At 38.3% G+C, this 12,025-nt stretch overlaps 1 protein-coding gene and 1 pseudogene across 7 annotated transcripts in view; both read left to right on the top strand.

Annotated features, from left to right (window-relative positions):
• TEX15 (testis expressed 15, meiosis and synapsis associated) overlaps positions 1-12,025 on the top strand; it is a 77,079-nt gene that overhangs the window by 40,345 nt on the left and 24,709 nt on the right. For all 7 annotated transcript variants that reach the window (XM_054700838.1, XM_054700837.1, XM_054700839.1 and 4 more), the window contains one exon: positions 10,189-10,426. In XM_054700838.1, the coding sequence (XP_054556813.1) occupies positions 10,189-10,426 (238 nt within the window). The remainder of the gene's footprint in view (positions 1-10,188; positions 10,427-12,025) is intronic.
• LOC119257787 (40S ribosomal protein SA-like) lies at positions 7,999-8,872 on the top strand (annotated as a pseudogene).

Below are 12,025 nucleotides of genomic sequence, written 5' to 3'. Positions count from 1 at the left end.
GGAGCAGGGTTCTGCGCTTCCCTCCCTTCTAGTCCTCTTTTATGGCCACTTTCTTCTTCGGGCAGTTTGCTGGCGTCACCCGTTTATCTTCCGTGTCCCAGTTCTCACTGGGACCTGCCGCTTTTCCTCCCTATTAACTTTTTTTTTTTTTTTATTTGTTTTTGCTTATACATGCACTGGGTACAGTCAGAAGCGCGGGAGGGTGAGAGAATTCACCAGAGCCAGAGCGGAGAGTAGAACAGGCAGAGTGACTAAGTACACTGCTGAGGGGCGCAGCGGGCAGCAGGAGAGGTCCGCGCGCCATGTGGACCCTCCTCCTGTGGCCGGGGAGCAGCCAGGGATCGAACCAGCGTTGCAGAGGCTGCGGGCAGCTTTGCAACCCAGCGCTCAACCGCTGCGCCACCCGGGAGGCCCACCTATTAACTTTTTTTAATGGGAGATCTTACTCGCAGTGTCTCCTCGCCGCCATGTTGCTCCGCCCCCCACCTTATCTTACTTGCTTTTGTGTCCATAGTATGAAACTGAGTCTTGCAACACAGTGGGCATTTGATTGTTAAGTTAATTGTTAAGTTAAATTTGATTGTTAAGTTAAATTTTTATTACCTTTTTTAAAAATCAATGATGCTAGAAAATACCCTCAGATAGCTTTAAATACAGGCAAAAGGAAAAATAAGAATGTTTAGTAGAAGAGACATGAAAAAAGTGATTTCCTCTTTTGTTCTTATTACTTCCCTTAGAGAAGTTTATACATCTGCGGTATCAGCAAAAGCAAGTAACTCCAAAAAGAGACCAATCTCTACTTCCTATCTATATTCTATCTACCACTTCTAAAGCAAATACAAAGAAATAATTAAACATCTATGTACTCAGTCATTAATTAAACATGAGTGTTTACTATGTCATATATTATATTTAATAATCTTAGGGGAAAATGTTTTCTCCTAAACCTTAGATTTCACATTTTAGTGGAGAAGATATACAACTAACTGAAAAATAATATGTTATAATACAGATACTGGTGAACAGATTAGTCTTTGATTAGTCTTCCTAAAAATTTTGAGACATGTTTTGAAGAGTTGAGAAACTTGAGCTGGTCTTAAGAAACTGAATTCATTTCTTAAGTCTGTTGTTTTATTTTTATCAGTTTGACCTTTTCTTGTATTATTTTAAGATAACTTACTGTTAAATATTTCAGATTTATGTGAAGATTGTCAAAATTCAACTTGATGCTGTGATTTGAATTTGTAGTCAAAGCCTCAGTTTACATTCCACCCCCAGTGAATAGTCTGAATCATCCATGGTTACTTTCTCTGCTTTAGCAATGCTTGGTTCCAGAGCAGGCAGAACTAAATCACTTTAAACCAGAGACACTGGAGATAGATTGACTTGGGGGCCTCTGGAGAAATCAATCTGATGTGAATTAGGAAACAAGTCGCTCAAGCTATTGAAAACAGCACTTTGGGGGTTAATAAAGAGTGAAGTGTTAGGGTAACCCTAAAGCTGAAGGTAAGGATGAAGTGATGGAAAAAACATGGGTCCTTATGACAGCTGGGATCAAGGAGTTGATCAACATTGCTAAAGGCTGCCTGATTTTTTTAGTTTCTTGTTATGAAAAGTTATTTTTAAGCCAGCTGTTTGAATGTTAAGTGTGATCAGTATGGTTCAGTAGAACACTGAGTGAGACTTGCTTGGATATAAGAAAAAGTGAAGACAGGGCCTCCCCTGGTGGTGCAGCGGTTGAGTGCTGGGCTGTGAAGCTGTCCGCAGCCTCTGCATCGCCGGTTCAATCCCCGGCCACCAGGCAAGGGTCCCACATGGCACGCAGACCTCTCCTGCCACCCGCTGCTCCCCTCAGCAGTGTACTTCGTCAGTCTGCCTGTTCTGCTCCCCGCGCTGGCTCTAGTGAATTCTCTCACCCTCCCGCGCTTCTGACTGTACCCAGTGCTTGTATAAATAAATAAGTAAATCTTTAAAAAAAAAAAAGTGAAGACAGTGTTTGACTAGTGATCGTTAGCAAGGAAGCCTGTGGGTCTAGTTGCTTCTGGCAGCCCTCTTATGACTACAGAGGAGCCAGATAATAGAAACAGCAGTCTATTAGTGTAGAAATTCAAGGAAAAGAAACTGAGTTCCTAATTGTAGCGACAGGAAGGGCACAGTACAGGGTCTGTATGTTTCGAGCAGACTGGACGGGTGAAGGAGGAGTCCTGGAGCCCTAGGGGGCTTTTTCAGGCTTTTATTGAGTTTACCAGGTACACGGCAAGCAGGGGTGCTGGGGGGGCCAGGAGGCTGACTGGTCTCCTAGCCCCCAGCGAGCCTTCACTGTTTCTGGGCTCTCTGGCAGTCTCTCGTGGTCTCTGCTTCTCTGCTGGTGTTGCGCTCTCGCATGTTCTCCTTCTGGTCTTCCCTTCTGGTTCTGTTGGTGTCCCTGTGATACTGCCCTTATAGGCCCAGCCTCAGCCCAGGTGTACCTACCTATGTATGCCCATGCCCTACTCCAGTTGCCCGCCATCAGGCATGCATTCAGGACCGCCATTAATCCTAATGGCGGGAGGGCAAAAAGCCTGACAATCTTTACCCTACACTAATATTGTTGAGGGGCTGAATAAATTCAGAATCTGCCTGCAGAAGGTAGTATTAATGCTCTCTGAAATATCCCCAAACCCAAATCCCAGAACCTATGACTATATTACTTATCTATCAAAAAGGACTTTGCAAATGTGATTGAGGTAACTGGCCTTGAAATAGGTTATTATCCTGGGTTATTAATAGGTCCAATTTAATGACATGGGTTCTTAAAAACATAAGAGGAAGTCAGAAGAGTGGGTCAGAGGGAGGAAACAGTAGAAAAAAGTATAAGAGTAATTCAGCCTGCCCAGCTGGTTTAAAAGATGAAGATGTTAGGAACCATAAACTGTAGGTGTGTTCAAGGACTTGGAAACAGCTACAGCCAGCAAGAAAATGGGATGTTAGCCCTTCAAGTGCAAGTAACTAAAGTAACTGCCATCAAGAAAAATGATTCTTGCCTTTGAAATAAGGAAGGAAGGCAGTCCAGAGAACACCTCTGATTTTAGCCCAGTGAAACTCTTATTGGGTATCTTATGTAGCTATAAGATAATAAAGTTTGTCTTAATCCACAGAATTTGTTGTATTTGTTACAACAGCAGCAGTAGAGACCTAATACACTGTGCCATATATCTGGACTTCTTTTGTGAGTTAGACATTTTCCCCTAATTTTATGGAAATATAATTTACATACAACACTGTATAAGTTTAAAGTTATAATGAGATGATTTAAAAAATATATAGTGAAATGTGTACCACAATAAGGTTAATTAACATCCTTTATTTAACATAATTATCATTTTTTGTTGTTATAATGAGATTATTTAACTGTGCCTGCTCATTGCAACATTTTTTAGATTAAGATAGGCTTACAACAACACTGTATATGATTTAGGGTTCTCATGTCTTCAGGTGTATGTTACTACACCAGATTCATCCACCAAAGCAACAATAATATTCCACCTTAGTTTACTGGGCCGCCTCCTCCCTATGCGCGCCATCCTCCCATCCCTTCTGGCAGCCTCAGTTCTGCAGTCATCTTTCTAGGGTTTATTTTGGTTTAGGTTTGTGTGTGTTTCTTTGTTTTATTTCTCTGTAATTCCACATGTGAGTAAAATCGTCTTGTATTTCTTTTTCCTGACTTATTTCACTTAATATAATCCAGTCCAATTCCATCCATACTGACCCAAATGGCAATATGTCATCTTTTTTTAATGGCTGAGTAGTATTCCTGTGTGTGTATGTGTCCGACGAGGAACCATGGTAAGCAGCAGTAGTGACCCAAACTTACGTAGTGCGTGCACTAAACCATGGGGCCCATTTGTAGGTGCCTGTGTTGTGGTAGGGATTGGTTCAAATACACATGTAGTGGTGGGGGCTAAAGAAGACAGCAAGGGCCAGCGTCAAAAAAAAAAAGGCAGGTGTGTTGGCTTCAGTCGAGCACTACTACCATGATTGCTGGATCTTGCTATGGATCCATGGTAGTAGAGGCCAGTGACAGAATACAGGGCCAGATTTGGACACACTTCCAGCGGTAGGGACCTTGACTATCAATGTGGACTAATGTGGCTACAAAATTTAGCCACGGTATGCACATGGCAGTTTAGGCCAGTGACAGGCATCTGATGTGCTGAGGTGCATAATAGCAGGAGGGGTTGGGCCCTGAGTACCTGCCTACTAGTGGGTATAAGCTGCGGAAGTCTAGGGTGATGTGTTGTAGTTCTAAAACCACAGAGGCGTTGACTAACTGCTGGTGGGGGCTCTGCAGCCTCTGCAGTGCGGGTTCCATTCCCAGCCGGCCAGGGAGATTCCCACATGGCACGGCAGACCTCTCCTGTTGTGCCTGCTGCTCCCCTCAGCAGTGCTTTTGGTCCCTCTGCCTGTTCTTCTCCCCACTCTGTCTCCGGTGAATCCTCTCATCCTCCCAGGTCTCTGGCCTATACCCCAGTTATTGTATAAATAAAAAATAAATATTAAAAAAAATGTGCAGGGTCTACAGCAAGTATGCTGCTCATGTGTTTCTTCACTGATGAATGCTGCTGGGGTTGTTTACAGAGTAGGTCACTAGAAACTAGTCATTCCTGCTGCTTGTTTGTCTGATACCACTAACCCCTGCTTTTCTTCCCTGTTCCTAGTAGTATATAGTATGTCTCAGCTTTGCTTGTCTCTTGTTGGGGTGAAACCAAAGCAGATCCTTTGCGTGTAGCATCTGAAGGGGTTGGGAAGCTGGTCACACCTCCCTTTCACTTTCCCAGCAAGGAAAATTCTTCCTAGGGAGTTCCCTATTGGCACTGAGCAATACCAGCTTGGTGAGCTGTATGATCCAGGCAAAAGGAAACTGTTCTTCCTTCCCTTTTACTGTAGTTAATCTCCAGTTTTTGTTCCATGTTGCTCAACTTCCTTAAGTGGACTATAGAGCTTTCCCAGTGTTTTTGTGCATAAATAACTACCTAGTTATTGATCTCTTATGAGACCAGAGGCTAGGGTCTCCTACACCACCATCTTTGTTATTTTACCACCCTTAAATAAAGAATTTCTTATTTAATCTTTCTTAAATCCCACATACTCATAGCTTTCTGTGTTTCAATTCATATGTTGCACTTTCTGCCAGCTTGACAGTGATTTGAAAATAAATTTCCTTTCAAGTGCTCCAAAGCAAATAACTTTATTTTCTTTAACTGTATAGTTTCATTTCCTCCTCTAGTCATCCCTAATAACTACACAGTGTTCTTTTGTTTCCAGTTAAACTTGGAAATAGGATACTTCCAGTGCTTCATTTACTCAACAAAAAGCTGTTTATTACCTACTTAATACAAATTATTTTGCAACCCATCCTGTATAATGTAATTAACTATAATATAGGCAATCCTTTTTTTTTTTTTTTGTGGGACCCTCGGCGGCGGCCGGGGAACAAACTGGCGCTGCAGAGGCTGCAAGCAGCCTCGAAGCCCAGCATTCAACCTCTGCGCCACCAGGGGAGGCCCCATAGGCAATCCTTTTGAGGCATTTATAGCTTATACTCTGTTGTAGTTGGTTTTAGTACGTAGACATCATGATCATACAGATAGTCTTCCAAAGATATCTAAGAACTAATCTTGTTTTTTACACTCTTTCTTGTACTATGCTTATTTATATATAACTTGTCTACCTGTGTGAGTTTTGTTATATAATTCTTTTTTTTTTTTTTTTAAAGATTTATTTATTTATTTATACAAGCACTGGGTACAGTCAGAAGTGCAGGAGGGTGAGAGCATTCACCAGAGTCGGAGCGGGCAACAGAACAGGCAGACTAACAAAGAAATATACTGCTGAGGGGAGCAGCAGGCACGGCAGGAGAAGTCTGCACGCCATGTGGGAACCTCGCCAGTGGCCAGGGATCAAACCGGCACTGCAGAGGCTGCGGGCAGCTTCGCAGCCCAGCGCTCAACCACTACGCCACCAGGGGAGGCCCTGTTATATAATTCTTTTAAGCTTGTTTACTTAATGTTTAATAAGATAATGGTTAAAAAAGAACAACCCACAACCAAGAATATATCTACATATTTAATGTGAGTGTTGAGTTGATTTTGAGCTTGACAATCCAAAACTTAAGGTATATTTAAGGTTCAGTACCTGACAAATTTTGATAGTTATTCTTTTTTTTTAGATTTATTTATTTATGCATACAGGAGCTAGGGTACAAGCCAGAGGCGTGGGCGGTGAAAGGATTCACCAGAGACAGAGTAGGGAACAGAACAGGCAGATTGACCAAAGTACACTGCTGAGGGGAGCAGTGGGAGAATCAGGAGAGGTCTGCTGCGCCATGTGGGTAGCTCCCTGGCTGGCCGAGAATCGAACTAATGCTAAGTGGCTGTGGATATCTTCATAGGTTGTGTCTTAACCTTGCACCACCAGGGAGGCCTGATGGTTATTCTTTATTGGTATTGCTGCATGATACTATTTTTGGGATATTATTCTAAACTCATGTATTTTTTAATATTTAAGGTAATATAAATATTCTGTTAATGTGGAGTCTGATGGGCATTAATGTCTTTTGTAATAGAGAGTAGGTCTTCATATTATTGGATTAAATTTCACTATAAACACAAAAGACCGGTTTCATTTTACCTTTGTAAAGGAAATCTTGAGACTCACAACTTAAGTCATTTAACAAGCTAGTGAGAACCTACAATCTGAATACCTTTGAAAAGTCAGCCTTGAGGTGGGGGGAAGCAAATATTGTTTAAAAATGAACAATGATGTAAAAAATTAAAAAAAATAATTAACAAAAAATTTTAAAAAAGAAAAGTCACCTTTTACAAAACTTTTCAAACTTAAAAATAATTCATAGAATTATTAGGGCTAATAATTATTAGGGCTAACTTTTTTGCTCATTTTTATTATCTAAATCATATATCATTGCTAGTGTTTTTCTAAATGTACAGCTATATTCTTATCAATACGAAACTCCACCAGGAATATTTCCAACTTTAATTTATATAGGTTTTTGGAACTCTGTTATTATTATATTTTTTCATTCTACTCATTCCCTTAAGAGGATATAATGTTTATCCAGTAAGATGACTAGGGAACACAAAAAATTATTTGGCCTAAGATGTCAGTGATGCCAGTGACATGAAACTGAAATGTCAGTTTGACGTTGTAAAACTCTGCTCTAGGATTTACATTGTACATCTTTTATTTATTACAATGTACCTTCACCTACACCTTTTCATGTGTGATGTAACCTTACAACAGTATACTTTGATTTTCCTCCCACCCATCCATCCTTTGTGTTTTAGTGTTTACATGTGTTTTAGTATTTACATGTGGGAATTCTTTGAAGGCATTGTTTTAGAAAGTTAATGTTTGTCCAGATACTAAGAAAAACTAATTGAGAAACTGGGAAGATAGAGAAAGTGTAATTCCATGAGAACTAAATCTTAATGATCAACATGGAGATCTTAGTGGTTCATGGAATCAACTGATATCAAGTAAAAAGCAGGAAATGATGACATGTGAAGTTGAAAGTTAAGGTTGACATTTCCTGGAACTAAGGAGGGAAGTGGTCATATCTAATCAGTTGGTCTTGCTTATGACTGTTGCCATGTGTTTTGTAGCCCTGTCTACAGTGAGAGTTCTTCTTAAAAAATACATACAATACTATGATAATGTACATGATATACTTTATACAAATTCTGTAAGTAATATATGGGGAAATAAGAAATATGACAGTCCCGCCTTACCTTCAGGGGATATGTTCCAAGACCCCCAGTGGATGCCTGAAAGTACAGCTAGTACTATACCCTATATATTCTTCATTTGTTAATATAAATACAGGTATGTCTATGATAGTTTAGTTTATAAATTAAGCCCAGCCTTTTCCATGCAACCTAGAGAGGGGTCCATACTGCATTGTTCCAGATTTCCATAGTAAGTTAAAGGGAAACTTTCACAATGTCCAGAGCCCTTGATGTCCTGCAAATGAAGGAAGAGGATGTCCTCATATTCCTTTTAGTAGGAACCCAATGTGGCACCAACCTTGACTTCCAAATAGAACAATACATTTACAAATAGAAAAGTGATGGCATCTACCTCATAATATTTGAAGAGTCTGGAGGAAACCCTGTGGCAGCTTCTAGCATTGTTGCCATTGAAAACCTGGCTGTTGTCAGTGTCATATCCTCCAGAAATACTGGCTGGTAAGCTGTGCTGAGGTTTGCTGCTGGCACTGGAGGACTGCTCTTCCCTACTTCACTCCTGATACCTTCACTGTAACTAAATTCAGACAGCTTTCCAAGAACCAAGACTTACAGTGGTTACTGATCCCAGAGCTGACCACCGGCCTTTCACAGAGGCATCTTATGTTAACCTGCCTACCATTGCTATGTGTAACACAGACTCTCCTATGTGCTATGTGGACATTGCCATCCCCTGCAATAACAAAGGAATTCACTCAGTGGATCTCATTTGCTGGGTACAGCTGGGAATTTCTATACATGTGTGGTGCCATCTCCCAAAAATACCTATGGTGGGTCATGCCTAATCCCTGCTTCTACAGAGATCCTGAAGAAACTGAAAAGTAAGAGCAGGTTGCTACTTAAAAAGGCCATGACCAAGGAGTAATTTCAGGCTTAATGGATTCCTCTAGCTCCTGAGTTTACTGCTACTCTACCTGAGGTTGCAGGTTTAATCTAAAGGCATGCAAGTGTACTCTGGGCCCACCCAGTAGTTCCCTAGTAAAGACTGGAGTGCATAGCCTGCCACTGAAGACTGGGCTGCAGCTCCCATGGCTCAGGACTCTGAATGGATAGGACCAACCACTGAGTAGTCTTTAAGCTGTTCTTCCACAGACTCTTAAACAGAAAAGGGAGATAAGGTTAATGGAAAATGATTTCTAAACATTGAAAAAAAAATTTAATGGGCACTGTAAGAGATTAACAAAAACTAGTAACAAAATGTGTATTGTAACAATATACAATAATAAAAGTTATGTGGCCTCTCTGCCTCAGAAGATCTTAATTGTGTATATATTTTTGAACCATGGGTGACTAACATTGCAGAAAGTGGAACCATGGGTAACGGGGTGGGGGTGGGAGGATACCATATTGGTAGCATGTAGTTTTCAAGAACTCTTTTTCCTTTTGTGGTATACACATTATTTTCTAGGTTCTGTTAGTTCTCCATTATTTATAATCATATGACATCACGCTTCTTTCCTAGTGATTGAACTTCGGTTTTATTACCTGGTGTGGCAGTTGCTGCTGCTGCTATTCCTAAGCAAGCCATATAGAACTCCCTATCTGGGGAGGGAGGAGCAAAAAAAAAAAAAACCTTGTATCTTATCTACCAATTTTAAGGGAGAGATGTTTTACTTGTTTAATTAGTTCTTGCTATGGAAAATAGTCAAAATTTTAAGAATATCTACACTTCAGGTTACAATCTCTTCTGTTTCATAGTTTTACTACTAAGGTAGGAGTCTATGATCAAATCCTAGTTTCTGCCAGCTGCTATCTAGATCCTTTAGGAATGATAATGACCTTAATAATTGAACATACATGTATATGTAGGTATCTGATTTTCATTATCTTCATATATATATATATATATATATATATATAGGTATAGATATAGTATCTATGAGAAATGCACATCCTTTCCATCGTAACACATAATACATCTAAGTAAGCACTTGAGCTGTTGAACCAAATAGAATTTGTAATTTCAATTTGTCACTTTGCTACTTTGGCAAGTTTTAACTTTTTGAACCTCATATTCCTCATCAACATTAAAATAATAACAGTAGCAACTCAGTTTTGGGGAAGTTGAGAACAATATGATTAATATGCATGTAAAAGTTAAGTCTAAACAGTGCTGGACATATTAGCAGCATGCAGGAAATATTAGCCATTTTTATTATAATCACTGACCTATATAGAATGCAGTCCATAATTCTGGAGTAGTTATCTAGCTACTTCTTGAATTCCTTCCTTAGATGATATTCAGCATAACTTATTACCATTGGATAGTTTCACCTCTGAATATAATCCTGTTGCTTTATCACTATAGTAAGCTGAAATGTTTGTCTTCTCCTTGACAGTTCTGCTGAGATTCTCATGTAACTACACACTATTTGTTTTGCTTTAGGTCAGAGATGCGTGAGAGTGGAAGACATGGCAGAGAACTTGAAGAACATTTCTGCTTTTTAGCACTTCCTCAAAGTGATGTGACTGACATATATCGGAATGGGATATGTACCAAAGCATCTTCATTGAAGATTTTAGGAAATCCCCTTCTCGGAATTTATGTATTTAGACATGTTGATGTTGCCTTGAATTATGCTCATAGTAGAAGCATTACTGTAGAGAGTATAATAATTTTTAAGGTAGGTAGCATAGAATAAATATTATACTCAGCTTGCCTTAAAATGACCTGAACATTTTCCTTTCAGTGTTTTGTTCTGTTTTATTCTTTAGGGATAGAAACCAAACATACAGTGTTTGCTATGTAACTTATTAAATTGTACAAACTCAAGGTAATGATTCGTGTTTTTAAATTGCATTAGACAAATAAATAATAGTTATGTTTATTACTGTCACTATCATTTGAAATTTTCCTTTATTTCTGACTCTAATTGGCTATGCAGCACAATACAAAGTTTCAAGTGGGCAAAGGCAGATTTTTTCATCTTTGTATCCCATGTATATTTTTTTCTGTCTTAATTGACCACCTTTTTTATATTGTTCAGAATGTGCTTAACGTTAGCTTGTTTTAAATGCCCTTTGGTTATAATAATTATGACTTAGGCTAAGATTACTCAACTCTTAATTCTTTATATTAGTGACTAGTAGTATTCAATGTTAATTCTTAATTTTCATAATTTTGCATGTGTTCTATGTCAGATGTTAACATTGGGTGAAACAGGGTAAAAGCATACAAGACCTTTGAATTATTTTTGTAATTTTTCTGAAAGTCTAAAATTATTCAGAATTGAAAAACTAAATTTTATAGTTTGATCTTAGGCATCAACAGGTAAATTAGTTAAGATATACTTTTTGGCTAATTGTAGCTTTGCCATTACTACCAAAATCACAGTAGGTAGGCATGATTCAAAAGTATTACTTCTGATTTTAGAAAGTTTGAAACATTGTAACAAGCTCCCAAAAGCCCATTAATGAGCACAGATAATTTTTTGTATATCAGTAAGTAGTCTTCTGTTCATGTACATGGATATGCATTTATAATTATAATGTTGCTTTACATAGTTTATAATTTGCTTTCTGAAATTGATTATAGCAGGTATTTTCCATGCCATTAAACAAATAATCTGTAATAATCTTTTGAATGACTGTATAGTATTCTGCTATACAACTCTGCCATAAACTTGCATATCAAACTTTGTAATATTGAATATGTTATTTGGTTTTTGTTTTTATACCTTTAAATATTACTTTGATCATCCTTGTAGTTTCATTTTTACACACACTGATGATTATTTGCTAAGAACTAATTGATTAATTCTTTGGTGTCAATTAGGAGTGAAAGATGTGTGCTTCACTTTTATAGTTTTCATATGTAATGTCCAGTTGCTCTGAGAGAGGTTGTACTAATTGATACTTCTATGCACAGTGGGTATGCATATCTCAACACTCTAGCTATGTATTATGCCTTTTTATTCATGTTTCCAGTCTAATATGTGATAATTTCTCATTGTTGGTTCAGTTTTTTCATAGTTATTGCTGAGTTAAAGTGTAATCTGCATGTATTCATTGACAATATTTAATGAATTTGCCTATTAATATTCTTTACCGGTTCCTTACTCATTTTCTTTTTATTTCTAGTTTACAACCATTATCAATTCATTAAAACATATCTTGAGGTCTAGATTTTTCCCTATATAATGTTTTATTTAATATTTTAATTTTTTAATGATTGTTTTATTTGGGAATAAATTTACAGAAAAGTTACTAAAGTATTACAGATA

Source organism: Talpa occidentalis, unplaced genomic scaffold, assembly GCF_014898055.3.
Source record: "Talpa occidentalis isolate TD23 unplaced genomic scaffold, MPIMG_talOcc4v2.1 talOcc4.4, whole genome shotgun sequence".
Classification (NCBI taxonomy): domain Eukaryota; kingdom Metazoa; phylum Chordata; class Mammalia; order Eulipotyphla; family Talpidae; genus Talpa; species Talpa occidentalis.
Note: the sequence above shows the minus strand (reverse complement) of the source record. Positions and strands in the feature narration are given on the sequence as shown.